Source organism: Macrobrachium rosenbergii, chromosome 16 (assembly GCF_040412425.1).
Source record: "Macrobrachium rosenbergii isolate ZJJX-2024 chromosome 16, ASM4041242v1, whole genome shotgun sequence".
Classification (NCBI taxonomy): Eukaryota; Metazoa; Arthropoda; class Malacostraca; order Decapoda; family Palaemonidae; genus Macrobrachium; species Macrobrachium rosenbergii.
In genome coordinates this window covers 31,428,039-31,453,073 of record NC_089756.1, presented here as the reverse complement: position 1 = coordinate 31,453,073, position 25,035 = coordinate 31,428,039, and the positions used below count along the sequence as shown (strand labels likewise).

Genomic DNA, 25,035 nt, shown 5'->3' with positions numbered 1-25,035 from the left:
GTATTATTCATCTAATTATTCATTATTCATCTAACTTTACTTTTTTTATTCCAGTGTCCTCCCCTTGACAATAGAACCCTCAGGACAATTCCTCAACTCTAGAAATGAAACTCTGGTTTGGTTACATTACTGTAATATATCTATAAATTTTCAAATAAATCCGTCATCAAATAACATTTTGAAACCGTATTTTCTGTTAAATCTTTTCTATTTTCAATGTAAGTTTACAAAATAATTTGCCAAAAAAGGCAGTGTGCTTTGGTTATCAGTTTTTTGTTTCTTTCTCCAGAAAATTTGATCAGAAGCAACACGTACATCATGCACGGAGCTACTCCTGTGACTTGGCCTTATGTAAAACAGATAGATATAGTAAGAAGACTTTTAATTTAAATCTCTTTAGACTGGTTTCTAGAAATATGTATTTTACAATAACTTGCTTATCTAGTACCATGCCCAGTGGGTGGTGGATAGCTATGTAATATAAGTTACAATTACCAATATCCTAAGTTGAATTACCCTTTTTGGAACTTTCTCCTGTGAGTTTTACCTTTGATACCCCAAATTTGTATGCCCAAGTTTATTTTTATTATAAATATCACAAGATTAAAATTCAAATCCTTGAAATAAACTCGTATTTGAGGTAAGAAAATAAATGGAAGCTTGCAAAACCAATATAAATATAAATTTATTGTATTATGTAAACATGTAATGCTTTACATAGGAAAATAAGTGCATTACAAAAAGAATTCTGTTGTTTCAGTGAGTGAGAAAGAGCACACATATCAGCAGACCTTTACACCCAAGCATTGAATAATAAGGGCCTGCTTTCTTTCAATCCTCATGTATGTGCTGATTTCACACAGAAATTACAAAATAAAAGTAATTTTCAAATGGCAAAATGGTCATTTTATATGTACGTTTCTTTTTTTTATTACTTTAAGCTTATTGTTCAAAGATCACTGTACCTTGCATTAACATTTCACAGAGTTTATGAAGAAACCTAATTTACCAGTATACTGGGAGGCAGTAATTTTCAAATTGATGTACCACACGGGCATGCAGAATGAAAAAGTACAATAATCCTTCACTTTTAAACCAGATTTAGAATCGTTTTCCGAGTACAGTCATAACATGTAAAGGTTTGATTTGCATCTTACAAAATGGGTGATATCAGAATAAGCATTAAACAGCTTTTTCACCTACTACTGTACCAAAAGCCACAATATAATGCACAAACCACTCTCAAAACTACCTTTACTGTTCTCTAAAATAGGTAATCATGCAGTTAGTAAATACTTCACTGGTTTCTAAAATACATAAACATGCAGTTAGTAAACACCATACATCTACTTAATACTCAGAAGTTAAGCTTGCTTAGTTTGCTGTAACCTGAGAGAAATGAAAGGCTATTCAGACAAGTAACTAGCTGAGAGTTTAGTTTGTGTAAAATCAGCTATAAAGCAATACATTCCCAGCCATTTCAATATTGCAGCAAGTACTGCACATGGCCCATCACTGTTAGTGCTAATAAAATTATATAACATTATTATTCCTGGTCTGATTACACCTATGGAAACAATAAAATTTAAATATGTCATTGTCCCCAGCTGTAAAAATACATTTCCCTTTTAAAAAAAGTAGTTAAAATGATCCACCTCTTCATAGTAAAATAAATTACTGTAATTATTGCAATTCACAAGCTCTGCTCATAATCTGAAAGTATACATGCAAAACTGAATGGAAAAAATCAAAATACATTTGTTATGTTAATGTCCAAATGTTTCTCTAGTCATTCTCAAATGCCTGTTATTCGATAAATAAAAGCAAACCACTCGGACTTTTATGCAAGGCACCATTTCATTTCATGGCTTGACAAAACTCCCACTAAACACATGAAATTTTTTTGTTCTTGTTTGACAAAACTTAACTTCTCTGGCCCAAGAGACCTTTTGTGTTTAAACGTCACTAATGTTATCACAGCACAGTAATTACCTGCATTTTGATCATCACATAATTAGTATGAATGATGCACTTATACAGTAGTATTTATTGTAGTGAATTAATGTACTAGGCTACTTAAAGCTGATAAACAAAACTATGGCAGGATTATAAAAACTTAGAGCTACGTAATGTTTGCAGATGCATAAAGGAAAAAAATATGAGGGCTTTAACACGAGAAAAAAATGTCTGAAAGAAATTATTAATAAATGCCATCAATATTTCATGTAGTCTTGGCCAACCTTCAGTTAATATTCTTAATAACTTTAATGGATGATATACTTTACTGCGTCCTCTCAAGTGAGACGACAACCTGCCAAAACAGAGAACCTTCTCATCTTGATTTACCAAAATTCCTATTATTCATGAACTTCATGGCATACACACCATATTTTTTTGAATAATAAACTGTTAAGTAGAACACACCTTTACCTAATAACAAAATGATAAGCCTGTGACACAAACCATATTAATAGTCATTACACATCCACAACCAACATGTAACTTTGGTACAACATATCTCTACCTTAAAAGGTTGTTATTATTACAGCAATAGTAAGTACCTTATTCAGTAAAATATAAAGTAGGACATTTCCACAGCACCATAAATAGCCCTCTTTATCTGACAGACTAACTCAAAATTATTCCTCCTGAACAGAAAACTTTATGTTGTTGGCCTCAAGTCGATCCCTCAGAGATGTCTTAAGGAAGGCAGCACCGGGTGGATAAACGCCTCCTCTGCAAAAGAAAAATCTAGATGAAACAAGGATAGTGTAAAATCATACATACCTCTGAAACATATTGTAAAATCATACATACCTTCAAACCCAAAAATAAAAGTCTCAACAAACAAAATCACTTTCTGTATCCAGGTTCAGTATCTAGATGCACTGACGTACAAACCCTGACCCAGCTCTAAAACAGCAGGCCCCTGGTTATCACCTACTTAATATTTTTAAAAACTTTATTGATAATCTCCACATCTGGTACTGAATCAATACCACTAATGAAGAATCAAGTTGTCAAGTGGAAAAATAAGTAGCGGTGGTATTACAAAGAAATATCACTGCACTGCAACACAAATTACATTTGAAATATGAGTGGAAGTTAGGTGGAAGAATGAAATGGAATATATAATTTAGGCCAAACGCTGAGATCTATGAGGTTATTCAGTGCTGAAAGGGAAACTGAGAGTAAAACCTTGTAGCTGCACTATGAAATGAATGTTATGGAAAGTAAGATGGCAGAAAGAGAACATGAATGAAGGAGGCTGCATCTAGGGGCCAAAGGGAAACTGCAAAGAACCTTAAGTAATGCCTACAATGCACTGCATGAGGCACACCGACAGCACCACCTTGCTACAGGGAGTTAGGTGAAAGAAAACAAGTTCAGTAATACGACAACTGGTAAATACATAAAAAGAAGGATAAAATAATGGATGCTGTACATGAAACGTACTGCATGCAGTCAAACTAGTAAAGTGGAAGAGCACAATGATAGAGAAGTTGGAAAAGTATTTTGTGAAGCTTGAAAATCTGTATCAATGTATCGTATGACTAAAATTAGAAGTGTTTCTACCTGAACATTTTATTTATAAAATCTTTCTTTTGAACTTTGAAGCCACTACTGAAAAAACATACACCACACTGATCAAGCTGTACTCAAAATAGAGACTTTAGCATAATTGGTGTTGGACAGCTATATTTGTCAATTCAGGTTATATACCATGAACTTAATATGAATTACTTGGGCTTGCCGTAATTATTTTTCTTATAATGGCTTCCAATTTACAAGATGCCTCTCAAAGGGCATAAGTAATATGACCCTTAAAGGAAGTTGAATGAGTAATTCAGCCATCAGACAGTCCACAGGGGGAAAAGCAACACTAAAGCCATCAGTACACCATTCCTGAAAACTCTCCAATTACTGTACACATGATCATGCTTGTACTATGAACATTTATTGAGTGCATCAGTGTTAAATGTTTGTCTAAGATATAATTACTCAATCACCGTTTTTCTACCAAAGAGTTGGTTCATCAAATGGCAGAAATACCAACAATCCTTCATGAACATTAGTCTCATGTGACAAATAACATTTAAAAAAAAAAATTTTATACCATTTGCATTTGCTATCTTCCTCTTTCCATTCATGAGTTTATTTTTAATTGGCCAACCTTCAAGTGTGCCTGGTCTTGGGGTTTTGTTAATGTGTATCTAGCCTGGCCTGTAAGGGTTAATAAACTTTCATTGCTACAGTAGTGTAAATAGGAAAATAGTCATGAAAATGTTTTCAATTCCTATGTTCACAATATGTCCAGGTTAGGCTGCATGCACAGGGAGTCTAAAATATTGCCTGATACCATATGCAACTTCCAGCAACGTGAAAAACAGTATTCACAAATAACAAAGCTATTTCCATTAATTATTTTCCCAGGTGATGTGCAGTTCCAGTCCACAGTGCTCCATCTTGCACAAAACTTCCCAGTTTCTTGGCCCAGACAGAGAACTTCAACTGCCAGAACAGTAAAATTTAAGCGCAGGCTTAATTTGTTATTGTCTGATGTTACTAATAAATTCATTTTGAATTACTTTGCTTTGTTATGCTTTAGTCCTTTCCTGGGGTGTGCATTTTCTTGTATTGCATCCAACAAAATTGGTTAGATTCCCATTTCATGTAAACATTTACATTTCATGTGTTGGGGCACCTAGTGTAGTAACTGTATTGATCTGTATTGTCAGTCTCTTGCTCCTTTTCAATCTGTGTTAGGTCAATGAAGGTAACATTCCTGAATAAACTGTCATGAACACAGTAATTTTATATTACTAAATTACACTACATGAGAATATTCTCAATTCATTTGTTCATAGCATGTTGGATGAATTTTACATGAATAATCATACTGAATTTCTGAGTCATTATCTCTCAGCTGCATTACTGCTACTTTCAACTAAGGATAACATTCCTTATTAAACTGTTATTAATATTGTATCCATGAATCAGTCAAGCATTTGTGAAAATATTCTTATATTACTTTATATAGGCAGTGAAAACTATCCTAAGAAAATTACAGAGCTGCACAAGGCTTCAGTATTTTGGTGGGAAATGGGGGTTGGGGGTGGGGGAGCTGTCATGCTGGCTGTAGGGTTTCTGGTGTTGAAACATGCATCATGGGTTGTCTTTAGTGGGTGGGTTAAATGAGAAAGTGTGTTGTGGATATTTTGTAGTACTCATTATTTAATCTTGTATGAAATTATTTCTTTTAAAGGATGGACTTGCCTAGTACAGTTGGAGACTGTGCAAGTTATTTATTTGGTTAAATGAAAAAGATTCCCCACATGTAAAGAACTGTTTGTATGTTAGGATTTTTACTTTTAAAAATGCAATTTTCCCAAGTGTCATACTTATAGCAGTTATATGTCTGATAAGTTCTTCATTGGAGGGGTGGGTAGAGCTTTCTGCTAGCACACTATTGGCCCAGCGTTCGACTCTCCGACCAGCCAATGAAGAATTAGAGGAATTTATTTCTAGTGATAGAAATTCATTTCTCGTCATAATGTGGTTCGGATTCCACAATAAGCTGTAGGTCAAGTTGCTAGGTAACCAGGTAGTAGTTCTTAGCCATGTAAAATAAATCTAATCATTCGGGCCAGCCCTAGGAGAGCTGTTGATCAGCTCACTGGTCAGGTTAAACTAAGATATACTTAACTTATATGTCTGATAAAATATGTTTTTAATATCCCTTGTTTATTTTACAGTTCATATTTTTGTCATTTCTTTGCATTCTACAGGTTTTATCTAAATAATGGGTTGACAAACAGGCAAACCCTAGGCAAAAGTTTCATTTATGGTTTTAGGGTAGTTTAACATAGGTTAGATATATTTACATTTCATTTGTAACCATATCACAGAATACTGCAACCCACTTAATCTATATATAGTATGAATTATTTTATTATCTACTTCAACAAACACTATCATACTTACTTGACAGGAAGTCTATCCTTCTCCTCAAGAATTGTAAAAGCAGCCTGAGTTACCACAATAGCACATGCAGTATAACCTGGATCAGGACCCACAACCTGTAAAAGATCATATTTCAGTTATTTATGTTGATAATGATTTGAAATGTGATCAAAACTAAACAATACCTGTATTGACAGGCTGAATACAACAGGCTCAAACAATTTCTTTAAAGGAATCAAAACCATCAACACTCTTGCTATATAACGTTACAAGTGTAGTTTAAACAGATCACTTTTGTTAAATTTCTGGGCATAAAACTGAACCAAAGAATTCTCATTCTTCACTGTGGGGTTTAAAAAGAAAAAGGCAAAGTTGTACAACATTGTATGAAGAGCACTGAAGGAAGCCAACATTGAGCTAATTCCATACAGCAATCTGAAGTCAAGTCTCTACCAAGGATCAGCTCTGGCCTTTATAATGCATCATATTACAGTACATGTACATGTACTGCAAGGAACTACAAAGGACAGGAAAGGAGGCCCCACAGATCTAGATTCAACCTGCTAGGAGATTCAATAGGACTAGGTATAAACAATGTTATGGAAGAGTGGAAATCATCCATGAAAAAAAGAGGGAGTCCATAAAGTAAATGTAAGAATTAGTCATTTTTGTGAAAAAGGTTTTTTTTTAATATCTTCCTCATGAGTCCCATTTCAACACAGGTGGAAACTTTTTCTGAAAGGTAGCCTTTCCTTTCAACTTCTAAAATTCTGCTTGCAAAATAGTAGTGATATCTTCAGCACAAATTCACCCTTTGACATCTTTAGCAGAAATTTTCCCTTCGACATCATTACCAAAAACTAAATCTTAATCTTTACTAAATATCCTTCACAACGGTCCAGACTTTTGTAGCTGTGAGAGAACATGCAAAAGTAAAACAAAATGTTTTTCCCCACTTTCTCATATTGGATACTTCATTCTTGAATATTCTAGCCTCATCACAGGCACTCTTGGATTGGGAAGATTTGTCAGCACTGCTATTATTAGCCTTTGGGCCAGAGTCACCAAAAACTTCACACAAAGCAACAAAAAAATGTGATACTAGAAGTGAGCATCAGTGTGTGTGTACATTGTCAATGATAGCACATCAATCCTATACTCTAAAGATGAAAGAGAGATGAGCAGAAGAGTAAACTACAGAAGAATAAACATACAAGAGATGAATCACGTCCAAAACGACACCCAGGCACACAAACTTCAAAGTCATACATTTCTCATTTCTATGGATAAATATTCTTTATTCTACCATGACTACATATTAAATTCACACACAATGCAGAACTATTGTACTCACTTCAAAAATAGTTTTTTGCATGCCCTATCAAAACGAGACAAAAACCCAAATCTTTACCGTTACTGTCTTTGTGGTGTTGGGAGGTTCTGTGTGTTGTTCAGCAGGATCCTCCAGCTTGGAGTCCCATCCCTTCCCAGTAAGAGTGATGCGGAATTTTAGGCCTTTCAATGTTGATCGTTCAGGTCCTTGTCTTGAAAAAATACCGAAGGTGAAGATTTCTGGATACTGAAAAAAAAATGATGTTGTATACTATATAATATTTAATGAAATATGCTATCAAACTGTTAACCTGTCAAATTTTCCATTTGTTGAACTGTACTTTAAATAAATTATTAAAAACTATAATCCTCACAGCAATGTCAATGTAAAGTAAGTAGTACTGTACTTATTTGAGGTTTGGTCTCAAGGAATGTATGTTTCTACTTTTCAATCACATATTTTGCATTTGATTTGAGAAAGTTACAGTTTAATGTTACCACCAAATTACTGTAATGACTGTAAATACAGTTAAACCAAATTTTTGGGGTTTGCATATCTGATTACTCAGATTTTTCATCCATAATTAAATGGAATATTTTTTTGGAGCTTAGCAGCCAATCATGTAAACCCACTGATAATCCACATGGGTAGAAATGTACAAGAAAACTAAAAAATTTTTAGGCCTTAAATACATAAAATGTATATAAGTCTACTTTACCATTAAAATACGGTAATGTACAAATAATCCTCTACATTCAAAATGTCAACTTAAAACTTTCACAAAGATACAAACTTGTGTGTCTGCATATGTGGGAAATACACTTTTTTTTGGACTGTATTTCATTACCACTTTTTCAAGGAAAGATTAAACTATTTTCACAGAAAGCTTTATTACTGTACAGTTATACAGCCGTAGGCTGATTATGATTGTTGGAATCATAAAAATAAACTGTACAAGTGAGTTCTTGTAACAGAACTGGGTTTGTGTGAGATTACCCATAAACACAAATTTATAAAAATAAAAAAAAAAAAAAAAGTCATATTCACATGCTTAGAAACTGCAGACAGCATCACCCAAAGTTAACAAAAGTGTAAAGAAAGCTTTAGACAATGCACATGGGATGGAAATACACGAATACTTACAGAAAATTCACATCCTATGGCCATTCATTTAAACTCACCTTCAGCAACAGGGTTCTGGTATACGAGAAAGATGCCATGGCATAGAAGAAAATTCCAAAAAGGATCCCTCCTATAGCTGTCAAGAGAGAAGACATTCCAAAGTAGGCACTGAACTGTGCAGGTCTCATTTTTTCTAGTTCATAGTTGAGACGCTGTGTTCGCAACACTACAGAGCGGTCTGATGCCATGTTTGGCAAACACCAACGCTGAGCTTCTTCACTGAAGAACAAGTTACCTCTGAAAGTATATAAAAAAATAGAATTATTATAATAAAATTATTCGATACTTTACTGTTAGAGTTAGCTTATATCTTTGTACCATTTGGTGTGATTGGCATTCAAAAAAATAAATAACACTTGACTAACCCAACAAGACTCTGTAAACAACCGTTTCTCACCACGTGGCACTGGAATGCTTACGTTCTTGTCAAAATTATTCGTGGGGAGGCTGGCTGGGTTTCTGCTTTAACAGTAGATAAGTATCCAAACAATTTTATCATAAAAATTTTTATTACTTGGAATGAATCTTACCTACTGTTAAAGTTAGCTGACTACCACACTGAATGAGGACGAAGGGTTAGTGCAGCCAGAGAAACGACTGTTCAGCAAAGCAAACAAAACTTTTTAATGGGGGGGGGATTTTCTCAACATTCCTACCTGTTGTGTAATCCTTACTGGTAAGTACTTTTGCCAGATGGTAGAACCACAGCAGGTTGTAAGGCCCTTGTAGCGAGGCCTGTCAGAGGACCCTTACAGGGAATAAGGACTATCGTGTAGCGACTCCTGTGCCTGAGTCAAAAGCCCATAAACAATAGTCCAAAACTAAAGAGAACTACCACTTTCAGATATGAAGGTATGCTTCTATATACCAATGTGTATAAACATGCTCTCAATTTCAATAACGGAATTTCCTAATAAATAATGATAAGAGAAAGCAAGATTCTTCTCATATTTGGTTCAGGAGAAAAGCGTCCACACCACAATGACAGGACCAAGGACTTTACACATCTCCTCTAAATTTGAACATTTCACAAATGTGAGGCAAAAACAGAGTTACATCAAGCACTGAGCTGTGTTGACAATCTCCTCTAGTGAAAGGTTTTGAAAGTAAAAAAAAAAAAAAGATGTGCTTACAGCATGGATGCCATGACATTTTAATTTCAGACAGTAAAAGCTCAGAAATCAACTCAGGGTGCATTGACTTAAGCACTCTTGGACATAAGAGTGTCTGGCTTCCTAATACTACACTATAAATTTTTAACTCCTCTTAAGGAATTACGTCTATCCAGGAAAGCCCTTAGAGTTCTAATTGGACATAAAGCCACTTCATTGCCTACCAAAGCAATCGGTTTCCACAAACTCTTTCCTATACAGCCTAATGCTTTCATCTCTGCTTGCTGCAGATGACATCTGTAATGCAAGAACACAAAACAAGCAGAACACTGCGCTGGAGAAATTCAGCCAGAAACAGTCAAAATTATAACAACGCTGAATCACACTATCTGCACAAGGACACTGCATATTGAAATCTGATTATAACACAAACAGTCCAATGCCACCTGGCAGGAAACAGATGATTACAATCACATTCCTAGCAGGTTAGTAAAGTATAGTAAAGTATTTTTTTTATTTTAAATGTTGACAGCACATAATGGTGTGAAGATATAAGTTAACTTTAACAATAGGCAACACTCATCCCAAATAATTAAAATTATGATATAACAAACGTAACACATTAAAGAGCAGTAATTACTCAGACAGTACTATGAAGTGAAGTCACTTGACTGATAACTCTACCATGCTTTAACTGGAGTACGTGTGTCATGTGCCAGTCTAATCAACTGGCAAGTTATTGTTTTATTAATTGTACTTCAAAATGGACGATACATTGCAACTATAAAATGAACTACAAAACACATCATTTCTGTAGACTCATGCTTCACACAATGTATACTTAGAAACAAGATAAACTGTGATTATTGTTTCCTATATATTGCCTCTATAAGGACTGGCACACTGAATATGGGGTGTGATTTTTGGGTCAGAAAAATAAAAATTTCATTATGGAACATCAGAATACAGTCCAGTACATTAAAGTCTGTTCATTTTTATCCCTCAGAACAAATTTTATTTTTATTAATCATACTCTTGTTATGCAATATTTGTAATATTTGTATAAAAATTAAAAGCTTGAAAAGTTCTTGTTTACACAAACAGTTACTGAATTTACTTGAGCATATTAAAGGTAAAAAATACAAGTCATGCTCTCAAAGCAAAAAAAACCATGCTTGCATTTTACTGACTCATTTTTAACTTATACTTTATGATACAAGCAGATTAACAAAGAACCAAATTTGACAATGCTTTGTATCACTACTACAGGTTTTTGGAATTTGAACACCCCTAAATTTCTGTAATATCCACCTTACTGGTTTTTCCATTTTTTTGTTTGTCTTGTTCTATTGATTATTTAAAAAGTCCTTTTCTTAACATCATCCTTTATCAGTAGCCAATAAGCCTTAAAAATTCATAATTTCACTCCTTATGGACTTCCAACATAAAGTTACCATTTCCAGTGTTCACTCATCCCCAAAGATTTAAAAACTTTTTGCCTCTGCAATATGAATGACTAACTGCTTTGCACGATCTCCAGATTAAGGTCAGCACCAACACCTTTTTGAGTGTGATCAAATTCTCACCAATGTTCGAGACCTTCAAGACACCAAATTTCACTCTAGTCAAGAGGCCACAGCAGTGAGAAAGTCATGAGAGCTAAACTGCTGTTTTACATCAGCTAGAAGTCCTGTTATTTGGGAGAGCTCCTGTATTAATCAATATACTTACATATATCAAGGAGAAACTTATGAGACTAACCCACTCTCATTAACTCACCTTGGTTTGGGTCGGAAAGACGGTTTAGGAAGTGGCGTTGGGAACAACTCTTTACGGATATCCTTGAGTTCCTTGCTGTGTGCTAGTCCGAGAACAGCACATTCCATGGTGGTGAAATTTATACTGGAACTTCCCTGAAATGTATAGATTTTGATAAACTTACAGCAAAGGAAAAGCCACATTTCACTTAATTTGAATATTTACCAAAAATTATGCAAACATAAGTTTTTCTAGGATATAGGATTTTGGCCAAAGGCCAATCACTGGGACCTGAGGTCATTCAGCACTGAAATGGAAATTGACAGTAAAGTAAAAAGGTTTGAAAGGTGTAACAGGAGGAAAACCTCACAGTTGCACGATGAATCAATTGTTAGGAGAGGGTGGAAAGTGAGATGGAAGAAAGAATATGAAATGAGGTAGAGTACATGGAATGAAAGGGGTTGCAGCTAGGGGCCAAAAGCATGCTGCAAAGAACCTTCAGTAATGCCTACAGAGCACCACAAGAGGTGCACTGATGGCACTAACCCCTTACGGATTAAGTTTTTCTAGTATTGCACAGGTATATTAAATACCATAAAGATATTGTATCCACAAAAATCTTACTTTTACAAAGCCTGTGTCTGCATAAATAATCACATAAAAAATTTCAGAAGGGGATTTTCAAATTTCATACACTACTGCACAATGTCTTTAAACAATTTAACCTGTGCAACTTCTGGGTTTTCTATAATCAAGTTGTTCATCTCTGACCATTTTACCAATTTTTTTCTTCAGCCTACTGAGGATGACCATAAGAAGTTCATCACAGCCAATAGAAGCGCAATAGTATCTTTATTGTTACCACCCTCATTCAGGTCAGCTTTCTTTGCCATGATTGAAAATTCTTAATCATCAGGATTTGTTTTAGTCTACAGTTTTCATAACAGTCTAGTTAGTATGTGAAGTTTCATTTCATTTTCAACAGATTCCATCCCCATTCTGCTAAAAAATATAGTAAAATTACCTGTACTAGTTTTCTTATTTATGTACTGGAAGACCTGACAAAATTAATATGTAATTCAGATATTTAAAAATTTCAATACCTAAGGGCCATCATTTTAGCAGAACTAACTCCCAACCAGTTGATGAACAGGTCAATAAGATCAAGAACTATTACTGTTTTAACAACTTTAAACCCTGTAGGGGGTTACTGCTTACAGGGTGCCTTGCAGGGCACAATGCAGATGGCACTCAAGGTTCACTGCAGCAACCCTTTGGCTCCTAGCTGTATTGCTTTCCACTTTTACTTCTGGTCATCCATTCCAATTTTGCCATGTCTAATTTCAGTTTCTTCAAGAACAAATGCTTCAAGAGAGCCCTCAAGAATTTTGACTCTGTAGTCTCAACTACTTTATACACTAAACAAGAAATAATTTATGGCATGTCAGTCTCTTCTAGTTTTAGGAATTATGTTCCCCTCTGGAGAATTAAAACAACCCATACATAAATCTAATTGGGGAAGGGTAAATCACTAATACTAAGATTAGTTTAAACCAATGAAATCTAGTGCTACAGGATGTTATGTTCTTGGAGAATTACCCTTACAAACATCTCAAGGATGTGTTTACAAACATACTCACAACAGAGGTGTCATCAAATCCAACAACCATTTCAACGGAATTTAAGTCTCCTGTAAAAATAAAAAATGAAATTGGGACTGTACGCCAACAACTCGATCAGTGTTTACAGAATTCATAAAATTTCCAACCTACTAACAATCATCAAATAACTTTCCCATCAACACCACTAAAACTGCAAATACTTAAAATTTACATTCAAGGCATATGCCAATCTCTCTATGCTGTTCTTATTACTTGGTATCCACAATGCTTTTTAAGTACTGACAACAAAGATTGTAACTGGAAGATTCACTGCGATCACATGGTATGATAAACTGTTGTGTACTCTCGGTGGGGGAATATTTCACTCAATACATGACTGTTGTATACTGTCAGCGGGTGAATATTTCACTCAGTACAGGAGTATAGGTCTCTTTGACTTAAATTACGTTAGATTAAGTGAGGCTGCTCTTGAGTACAGCATTTTTAGTGTACAAAAAAGTGAGTGCTATTATTTTAGTGAAACAATTAGGAACAAATGTTATTTTTCTTAAAACTGTATCTTTGAATTCAGGTTTTTAATATAATTACTGGAGATCTATATATATATATACAGACTAAAAGAACTATGCTTGAAAGAGTTGCATAATTCATAAACATGAACTACTAAACATTCTTTAAGCTGTTTGCAATCATTTTGCTTCAACAGTAATAGAGTCAAATGATCAAGTTGACAAGAGAGATGCTTATACACTATTAAAATATAACATTCTAAGCTATAATTTTCAGCAAGTACAGGAACTGCCCTACCAATTGTGATGAAAATCTACAAGAAAACAAAAGGTAAACAACACTGGAGCCTCTCAGCCACGTAGCTGTTTGGTGACCAAACAAAGATGTTTAAAAATGCCAAGAGCAAATCTTTACAATTACAAACACGTAACATGACTTAGTAGAAAACTTTTGTGTAGAGAGAATTTATCATACAAGATTTAAGCACACCAGTACTTTAAGAGAATTCATTTTATAAATACATCACACACTGAAATATCATACCTGGGAATTGTTCTTGCAAGAACAAGGTCCCCAAATCAGCAGGTATAGAATCGAAGCCACATGCACCAACAATGTACAGGTTCTTCTCTGCCGCCTCTTCATTGTATTTCAGCTGCATTGTTTCCAAATACTGGGGTTCTCCACTGATGTCCACATGATTTGCTCCACCCTTAAGACAAGCAGTAACTACTTTCTCGCCATAATAGCGGTACTGTAAAGAAAAAAAAAGTTTTTAACAATCATAACATAAAAATCAATACACAATATACCATTCAAAACAGTGAGGGTTGAAATAAAAACTTGAGTTAAGCCTTAGCAATATTTAGCGGCAACTTAAAAATATGTACCATATACTTGTAACTTAGCTTTAAAATGTGATAAACAGCGATCACTACCAAAGTTAAATTAAAAAAAAGGCCCATTCTACTTGCATATTGCAATCCAAAACAAAGAAAACTTTACTTCAAAGCAATATTATTATTACAAACCAAACTGCAAACTTGGGTGAAAAGCACAACTAAAAGCCCGAGGGCCCTAACAAGACAAGCAATTCAGTTAAGAGGAGGAAACTCTAAGCTATAAATGAGTGAGAACAATAAAAATCAAATTAGGTAAATAAAAAAATAGGTAACAGTGGTAAATAAAACTAAGAGGTGAGACTCAACAATAAAGCATTTGCACCAAGTTAGAAGTTCCAACAATTCAACTACAGAATTAAGAAGATTATTCCAATATTTGGTCACAAACAAGGGAACAATGTTCAAAACATGGAAAATTATTAGACTTAAAACACGTCCTCGGAAACCATGTCCCCAGAAATCTTTTGACTTCATCATCACCAATTTTTTGTGTATTGATAAATAGATAGAGGCTAAATATACTTCCCAAAAGTAAATCTGCAATCATGAATAACACCTAGAATTGTATGAGTTGCATGAGAGCTGACAATCATACCTTGAGTTTCATTATGGTAACTTCCTCACCTGTAATCTGCACCATGCATTCAATGCATCAATTTTAGCTTATCTATTGTGTGTGTTGTGTGTGATTCAGCAACCAAGGGTCAATATTCAAGAGATGTGACCAATGCAAAGAACAGCATCACCTGCATAAGCAATAAAACTTTTCAAAGCCACACCACATATTGCACATATAAATAAAAAGTAACGGACCAAGAGCAATACCCTGGAGAACACCGGAGATTAAATTCCTTTAGTTACTACAGTGCCATTCAACCACTTTTTGTAATCAATCATAAGTCCAATAATGCTATTAAGAAAAGGCCTCACGATTAACAATCAAAAACTCCATTAAAATCAAGACCACTCATTGATAATTCATAACCAGAATCTAGAACATCACAAGCACCCAGGCCATTGGGAAAGCTATTTTGCAGACTACACAGATATTGCTCCAGCACAAGCATTCAGACATTTACCAATTGACATAAAAAAAACTTTAGACACATGGGTTATAAAAATTAGGCAGTAAACTGACAAGACTAGAAGTACCCCAACCACTTTTACCTAACGGAAATTAGGCGGTAACTGACAAGACTAGAAGTACTCCAGCCACTTTTACCTAATGGAGTAACATTACAGATTCCCAAATAAGTACAAAAATGATGACTTGCGTAACTAACAAATAACTTGGGAGTCTCACACAACAAGGGAAAATGCCATTTAGGTCTACACCTCCACAAACATCAAGGTTGAGTAAAAGATTCTTTATTTCACAGAGCTGAGGTATAGTTTTTATGCTCTGCCTACTGTCAAAGACATCAGTTGAAAGGTTGTCTATTCCTTAAGCCAGTGAGTGACAGAGCCATCTGGTTTAAGCAAAGGAAAAACCATTGAGTCTACACCAAAAAGTGCCGATTTAAGAGTAACCGATTTATGTTCCCGAGTTGTACCAAAAAGGGCTTCTTTTATGGTCCAATTTTATCATTTTCTGCTGAAGCACAATTCTCTGAGACACAACTCTAGTTAGATATATGTATTCCATGTCAAAAAATCTCTATTCCTGTTCCTATGTGCTTGTGCATAATAAAATACTACAACAAAGATGGCATCTGCCTAATTTATTATGCTGACAAAAATACCATTTAAAGGAATAATAGGAATAGGCTCTACTTCCTTATACAATTGTGACCAATTCAGAGGTGAAAAGTTATTAAAATTACCATTCCTTTATGCCTGAGACAAATCCATATTTTACAAAAATACAATACATCAGGGACAATTTTCTGGTTATTACATCTGAAGAATTTGTGAATCCTAGATCCAAGCAATTATCATTATTTATGATTTACTTACACCTACTTTCAGAAATAAAAGCCCAAAGCTCTTAGGCCTTGGCAATTTGTAGGAGAAACAGAATTCAACCATTCCCTAAGGTGAACACTGAATTCCCTTATAAACACAAAAAAAAAGGTGTAAGTCTAGACTGCAATAGATGAAACACGAGTCATTATGCCTGCCACAAACTTTTACAACTTGGACCTCATTGCACCAACATTTACAGAAAGTCTTACAGGAAGCTGGGTATTTATTCCCATTTGACAATGCCATATCCCTGCCCTACGAATGGCACTGCATTTATTAGGAATGGTATCTTGAGAAACTAAGTTTTGATGAATAACACATGTCTCAGGACAACCACAAGGCCACTAATATTACCATGTCATCTACAAATACTGCAATACATCAAACAGATCCTGGATTTTGCTAAACATCTCCACCCAGTGTAAGAAAACCAGTAAAATTGTTATGCTTCAAAACAAACAATAACAGTACTATTATGAACACATGCATAAAAATGGTTATCAGAATTAATGCAAAGGACAATGTTGGAAAAAAACCGGTAAACATGGTGGAGCTAACACACCATGCATGGCAAGGCGTGTCCTCTGGTACTGCCGGTTCAACTGAAGGGAAGGACATTAGTGACGGTTATAAAACGAACTTCAGGTAACGAGAATATAAAGTAACCTCTTGATAAACCATTAGGCTTCCTTGGTCCTTCTTTTAAGCCCGAATACACACAATTTGAAATCACAAGGAAGAGAAAATTCACCAAAGAGTTTGCCTGAGAGTATCTTCAAGCAAGAAAACTCTAATCCATGAGAGGGCCATGATACTGAGACTTTGGCATCATCAAAGGCTTGAGAACAAAATGTTGGGAGTCTGGAGTGCCCTTTTCTTAGAAGAGCTGCTCGCCATAGCTAAGGGGTCTCATCTTCCTTAAATAAAAGAATGAAAGGTATAGAATCATTCTTGTCAGACATGAAGACAGAAGAGAATAAGTAAAAACAGGCCAGACTATTCAGTGTTTGAGTAGCTAAGGAATAGGATTCTACTTAAGAGAGGGAACAACAGATTATTGGTTGTTTCTTAGCCTACCTAATGCCCACAAATTTCAGTTACACAACCAAGTATGAGGTATAAAGATCCGAGTTTTTCCATTTACGTTGCCTTTTGAAAGCTTAGGTATCTGAATTACATTGGACTGGAATATGAAACTTAGACCAAAAGTTAATCACTAGGACCTATGAGGTCATTGAGGACTGAAAGGGAAATTGAGAGTAAAAAGGTTGTAAAGGTTTGACAGGAGAAAAACCTAAAAGTTGCACTATAAAACAAAAGTGGAAAGGAAAGTGAAAGAAAGATATATGAAATGAGGTACAGTAAAAGGAATGAAAGACTGTTACAACTAGGGGCCATAGGGATGCTGCAAAGAACCTTAAGTAATGTCTACAGTGCACTACAAGAGGTGCACTGACAGCACTACCAACCTTACAAGATCTGAATTATACTGAACAAATACCTTCATGGTTTCTCTTTCCTTTGTGCATGTGTCTCAAAAGGAAATGAATTCTTATAATTATCATTACTTTCCTGAAAGCAGCAAGGCAAAAACAAAGGTAGTTTTTAGCTCTGGAATACTGCGACGGCTGGAAACTGACAAACCTATAGGCAACCAAGAATGCCTTTTTACTAGTCTCTATCATTTAAAAAAAATTAAATACCAAAAAATAATCTTTTTTTTTATTATGATACTGTTTTCTTATTTTTACCTTACATCAAACCACATTTTACCAATATAACTCAGTGGTTTTGTTAAATTAACTAATGATGACTGATCAAATGAGCTTTTAACATTTTCATTTTATGGGTAAAATGAATATAGTACTAATTATCGAAACTTCTAAACCACAAGCTTTATGGCAGAGAGAAAATCAAGTTTGACTTTGAACTACAGTACTATTATTTTTTCAACATTCTAGACTACACAAATCCTGCATCTGGGTCAACAGAAACATTAAATGAACTTACTGGTCCAACACAATTAATGACAATCCTTGCTTGCTTTGCCATGCTCACTAGACTTTCCTCATCGTTGGCATCTGCGATAATTATGCCTGCATCAACGTCCAAGCCAGTGTTGGATTTTACCATTTCCACAGTCTTGTCAAGTTTGTCTTTGCTCCGGCCGGCAAAGGCGTATTTCAGCCCAGTATTCTTCTCGGCTGCTTTCACCACCTAAAACAAGAACACGACATTGAAGTTTGAGCAATGTATATCACCCTGCATGTAACCAGTTCATTTTAAAATTTGCAGCACCTTAACTAATGTGCTGTTGCATTCTGTTTGCATACAAACATATTCCATAACTTTGTGTCCACAAACAAAATAGATACCATTCGTGGCTTGCAAACATTTCTGTTGAAAACAAGGAACATAGATGGTTACAGATTATATAGAGAAAAGCAACATACTACAACAATTCTCTTTACTCATACCTATAATTAAAGTCAGAACAATATTTAGAAGCAAAATATATAAACTTCTTACCTCTTCTGCCACAAACTGCCCTGTAAAGCCAGTCGCTCCATACACCACAACATCATACTCGTTATCTCCCATGTTTGTAGCGTAAATGAAATCTGAAATTAAAGTACACATGTAATCAAGCACACTCCATAATCTACCAGGAAAAAATCTGCAGCACCAAAGGACATCAAGGACATAGATGCCGAGGTTGATATATCTGCAAAATATGCATAAACTCAGTATTGAACTGAATGAAAAACAAGATATGAAATCAGTGTGAACAATCTCTGTACTAAATATCTAATGTAACATGGTAATGTTAGGTTTAAAGAGATGCAAAATATGAAAATGAAACAGAATTTTTACTCCCAATTTCCTCTGTCACGTCATTTCTGTCAAGACAAATGGCTAAAAAAATTCTAGGATCAGTCAATTTGTCAAATATGATTGGTTTCCCTCTTTCTCTAGTCTAATTGGCCATGCAATAGATGAAATTATGTTGACTGTTCCACTTTTCCTGCCAGGATTACTGCTTCAGTGCTATGAAACTGATTAATACGATTAAAGTTAATTTTCTGTGCTTTACTTGTTTGCCTAACTAAAGACAATGAATGCTCTTTAGGTTTCATCATGGGATTTAACACATCCCAGCCAAATTTTACAAGCTACCAATCACTGAAATCACCATTGAAATATAGCAAATTTTTAAAGTAATTTGCATTTTTCCTAACATACAAACCATAAGATCTTTACATAGGATTTAGCATGCAGAGGCAAGCTAGAAAGGCCGTTTAACTTTCAGACAAGGTCATTAACTACTGACAATAAGGGGGCCAAAAGCAAAGTGGAGTGCAGACCAACGAGTGGGCAGGGCTCCCCCCTACCGTCAGTACTTGATGACCTTGTCTGAAAGTTAAATGGCCATTCCAGCTGGCGTCCTCATGCTAAATCCTAATTAAGTTGGAAGGTCCGTATTTATGTGTAGGAACAAATGGTCTTTCTAATAGGTTCTGATTTGTTTCGTCATATTTTAACCATTTTCATTGGAAATACTTCAATAATGGACTACTGCTCTGCATCTAACAATTTCCACCTGTAACTGTGGCAAATACTAAACTGGCCTTAGCAATTATAGGTTTTTTCAAAGGGGACTTCCAGGCTAGGTAAGGATGTACCCCTACAAATAATACTGTCACACACAGTATTACCAAAGGTTAAGAGGGGAGAACATCATCCAGGTAGGACCCAGCAAAAGTTATGTGAGGTTGGGTTGAGCTGTATCGCTGTAAAAACCACTATCATATATTTTACCATAAGTTAAGGGGTGTTGCCCCCACCAGGAAGGACCCAGTGCCCTTTGATAGGCTGGTTTTAGATTACTTGTAACCTACACAGTAATACAATACAGTAGAAACAGCATTATCAGTGTGTATTTTTACAGAATTTTATTTAAAATAAAATCATCACAAATTATTAGAGAGTTTGCAATTTTGGTTTGTTTTATAGCATTTCTACTTTGGAAGTAGAAACATGCCATATTTTAAATTGCTTTTCTCCAACACCATGTTGTCATTCTAAAGGATAATTATACACGCTTACTGTAACATTCGCAGACCTGACCAACCAATGTGGATATTGGGTTTTCAGGGATCCTTCCAGGTCTTAAGCTGCCAAGGTCATGATTTCACATCTTTTTAAAACTTCCTTTCAGAATAATTTGCAAAAGATATTGCACCATCTTTTTAAAACTTCCTTTAAGAATACAGTAATTAGAATAATTTGTAAAAAAAAATATTGCACAATCATTTTAAAACTTCCTTTTAGAATAATTTGCAAAAAATATGGCACCATATTTTTAAACATTCCTATCAGAATAATTTGCAAAAAATATTGCACCATCTTTTTAAAACTTCCTTTCAGAATACTGTAATTTGCAAAAAATACTGCACCATCTTTTAAAACTTCCCTTCAGAATTTGCAAAAAATATTGCACCATCTTTTAAAACTTCCTTTCAGAATAATTTGCAGAAAATATTGCACCCTCTCTTTAAAACTTCCTTTCAGAATAATCAGCAAAAAATATTGCACCATCTTTTTAAACTTCCTTTCAGAATAATTTGCAAAAAATATTGCACCATCTCTTTAAAACTTCCTTTCAGAATAATTTGCAAAAATAATGGTTTTAAAACTGTATCATATATTCAAGTTGGTGCAATTCACTCACTTTTGGGTTCCAACCCTTCCAAATCACCCTGATTTCCCACTTGAGTCTCCTATTAATCATTATTTGAAAGGGAAAGTGTTTTCACAAAAACATGACATTTTTATGATAAAATGATGTTTCATTAAAAAACAGGCATTTATCTCTTTAAAATCGACACGTATAAATGTTCAAACTTTGTTTGGAACGCTGAAGAATTGGCGGACGCGCGAGATGCGCTCCAATACGCCCGAGAATGAAACTGACCTGCCTTTATGGTTGTCTCTGACGCTAGTCCGTGGGGTTGGGTCCAGTATCAGCGTTTAAAGTTTGAACATTTATATCTCGCCTTTTAAAGAGATAAAAGCTTTTACAGTGTTTTGGTAAGTCATAATGAAAAGGCATTTTGCTTGACTCACCACAGCCTGGTTCCTGATGGTCATTTTTGTTGTTGTTCAAGTTTACGGTATTTATCATCGTTTGCTCACATTTTTACGTTCATCCCCATGGGGCTGATACTAAATATGGTGCTTATTTGGTATGTAAACTGGTAGTCACCAAAACCACATTTCAGTACTGAAGTTAACTGTAAAAAAACCTGTAACATTTCACGGTAAAACTTGAAAATATACCACACCCTTCTAAGTTTGGCAACTTCCAATTCACGTGCAAAATGGGTGTCGTGTTTCGTAAAAGCCCCCTGGGTAGAACGTAAACCATAAAACAATGGCAGTAAATACGATAAACATAAAGATGTAATGACGGTAAATACCATAATCATACAGAAAAACAAGGACAAAAGGTGGTAAACCAGGTCTCAGTAGTAGTTTCAAATCTTACCCGTTTCACAATGCATTGCTTGCGGTATTAAGCTATGCTATGTTAATTTACTCTAGGTCTATTCTGTGTCCCAAAAACCACAGTTCCAGGACTACAGTTTATCATTACTGATAAATGCACGGGTAGACGAAATATTAAATTGAGTGGCTTGCCCACAAAACAATAAAAGTTATTTCTAATTACCATCTTTGTTTATTCTGTATTCGCGGAACCGTTTCACACAGTCCGTGCAGAGCTAAGTACGGACTGGATGAAACAGTTCCGTGAACACGAAAGTCATTCGGGACCATATGTTCACAAAGGGATTGGCTAAGGAAATCTATTATAAAAGGAACCACACTAACTTAACATACCCTAACCTAACCTAGTAGGCCGTGTTACTTAGCCGGGGGGGCAAACCCCCCGGTAAAGAAAACCATTTTTTACCAAAAATTCCCCTGGAACACTGCGCATGCATGATAGCATTCCAGTGTGGCCAGCATCCAAAAACACAATCGCTCTCAGGTTAATTACAGGTTAATTACAGGCGACCGACAAAAAATAACTGTAAATTCTTGATACTCAACCAAAATACTACAGGATGGGTCAATTCTAAAGGAAATACCCGACGCAGAGATAACGCTTAGTTCGACCCAATAAAAATGCATAGCACAGGATACAATATAAGACGGCCTGGGCAACTGGGGAAAATATGCCGAGCCTGTTGCATAAAGGTAGCTTAGCCAAAAACCTAACCTGACCTAAATTTGTGCCATAATTCAGGCCTGGTCAATAAATATGCGTTACGTCCAATAACTGAATTAGCTTAATGTTGGCCGAGTGGGCCTGGCCTAGGCTATCCTAACGTTGTGGAATCTACTGAGATAGATAGATAATTATGTACTATCGGTTAAACACGATTGTTTTAACCTTCTAATAAAGGAACGGTGTCCGAAACGGCATCAGTCTCATCCTATCAATTGAATCTAACTAAGGTAGAATACATTAATAAATATCGGTTTAATATATTGCCTTAAACGAAACGACGCCATAAAACGACGGAAGTTTCATCCTATCAATGCCTACGTATGCCTTAATGGAAGCCCTAGCTTTGTGGAATCTACTAAGGTAGAATATATTGATAAATATCGGTTTAATATGATTGATTTAACCTTCTGATAACGAAACGACGGCAGTTTCATCCTATCAATGAATAGGCATACGCATTACGCCTCAACGGAAGCCCAGTATGCCTACCCGCCCTGCGTTGCGGAATCCACCAAGAAAGGTAAAAAATGAATAAATATCGCTTCAATATGACTGACTTAACCTTCTGATGACGGAACGGCGCCCTAAAACCCCGGCAGTTTCACGAGAGCGAAAAGAAACGTCAGCATAGCAACAAGAAGCGCCCTTAACCCCGCCGCCATGACCGAAGGCTTCGTTCCTCGTCGGTTTGATTCGCGTTTATCTCGAAAGAACGTGAATGACAGCCGACATAAGCCGTTATTTTACGTCTCTTACCTCCCGGACTGTAGTTTTCCCGGCAAGTCCTCCGAAATTAATGACGGCCACGCCCTTCAAACGCCCGTAAATACGACACCCAAGTGCTCTTGACAGTCAGCTGAGCCGGCACCACCCTTACACGTATACAACGATGGCGAAGATGTACAATGTCGGCGGAAGTGGGGAACCGAAAATGCGACTTTGAACGATAATATAATGTAATAATTATTATAATCTCCTTTATTGCAGCTCAGGGAATATACACATACAAAATATACATAATCTAGATACATACGATGACGTGATAAAAATAGTTCTCGGCCGTATCCACAGGCTTCCGCACAGTTGCTGGAGAAGTAGAAAAAATGGAATTCATAAAACCGAAGCAACGGGCGCATTACGATGGATGATTCTCCTATGATTTTGATTAGGGGTTTTCGAATCTTTTAATTTAGTCGTATTAATTGGCTAGCTTAACATCATCTTGGAATAACCTTGGTCTTAATTCGTATTTCTTTCGGTGAAACGCCCGCGACATTCCATTCGCCTGCCGGAAGTGGGGAACCAGAAATGCCACTCTGAATTATTAATAGTAAATTTAATAATAATAAAAATAATAATAATATCCTTTATTGCAGCTCATGGCAATATACATGGAATATATAAATACAATACACACAATCTAGATACATATGATATCTAGATAAAAATAATATTCGGCAGTATCCAAGCAGTTGCTGAAGAAGTAGAAAAAATGGAATTCATAAAACCGAACAAACGGGCGCGTCACGATGGATGATTCTCCGATTCTCGTATGATTTTTATTAGTGATTTTCTAATCTTTTAACTTAGTCGTATTAATTTGCTAGCTTAACAAAACTTGGAATAATCTTAATTCGTATTTCTTTTGTTGAAACGCCCGCGACATTTCATTCCGTATCAGGTAGGAAATATTTAAATCAAAGGCATTTTTATAATATTTTTTTTCAATTTATATATTCCTGCAGGCTAATGTTGCAGTTATACAGTAAAAATGATACATTCTTAATAAAAATCGTGTTGCTAAAACAGGTTTTAATCTGTATGCACATTCGCAAGCGTGTGTTTGTGCGCGCGCGCACTTGATGAGTCAAAACCTGTCGTTACGTAAGGGTGGTAACGGTATTGGGCCTGGCGAATAAAATGACAAGCAAATGCTTTTGCTTGGAATTTAAAGCAATTGCTTCGCTTCCAATGAATAAAACAAAGCAAATGCTTTTGCCAGTAGCAAATGCTGAGAGCTGATACATAAGTTCAAGCAAATGCTTAGAAATTATTAGCAACGGCTTCATTTAGAATTAATAAAACCTGGCAATTGCTTGTGCTTCGAAGCAATTGCTTTAAATAGTTTAAGGCAGCTCACACGTGCTTGAAACTCCAGTGATGGCAGATTTTCTTAAAATTCGTAAAATTTGCAACATAATGTTTATATATATATACTTTATATATATATATATATATATATATATATATATATATATATATATATATATATATATGTGTGTGTGTGTGTGTGTGTATGAAAATAATAGTCTCTCTGACACGTGACATACATATCTCTCATTACAACTAGGAATATTGAAGACTGACTGTGAATCTCGACCGGTTTTAGCTT

The 25,035-nt window shown here is 35.4% G+C and overlaps 1 protein-coding gene across 3 annotated transcripts; it reads right to left on the bottom strand.

Moving 5' to 3' along the window:
* Window positions 1–660: 660 nt before the first annotated feature.
* On the bottom strand, window positions 661–23,947 carry LOC136847277 (saccharopine dehydrogenase-like oxidoreductase). Of its 3 annotated transcripts, none has more exons than XM_067118808.1 (10): window positions 23,400–23,947; window positions 18,878–18,969; window positions 18,359–18,565; window positions 14,025–14,235; window positions 12,990–13,039; window positions 11,371–11,504; window positions 8,479–8,716; window positions 7,376–7,543; window positions 5,986–6,080; window positions 661–2,736 (listed from the first exon to the last, which is right to left on the bottom strand). In XM_067118808.1, exons 2-10 carry the CDS (start codon window positions 18,947–18,949, stop codon window positions 2,640–2,642), a joined length of 1,272 nt encoding a protein of 423 aa, XP_066974909.1. In that variant the 5' UTR covers window positions 18,950–18,969; window positions 23,400–23,947; the 3' UTR covers window positions 661–2,639. The 3 variants fall into 3 exon arrangements, with proteins under 3 accessions (XP_066974909.1, XP_066974908.1, XP_066974910.1); XM_067118807.1 differs by having other exon boundaries at window positions 23,677–23,794; XM_067118809.1 differs by having other exon boundaries at window positions 23,206–23,409.
* Between the last annotated feature and the right edge of the window lie 1,088 nt (window positions 23,948–25,035).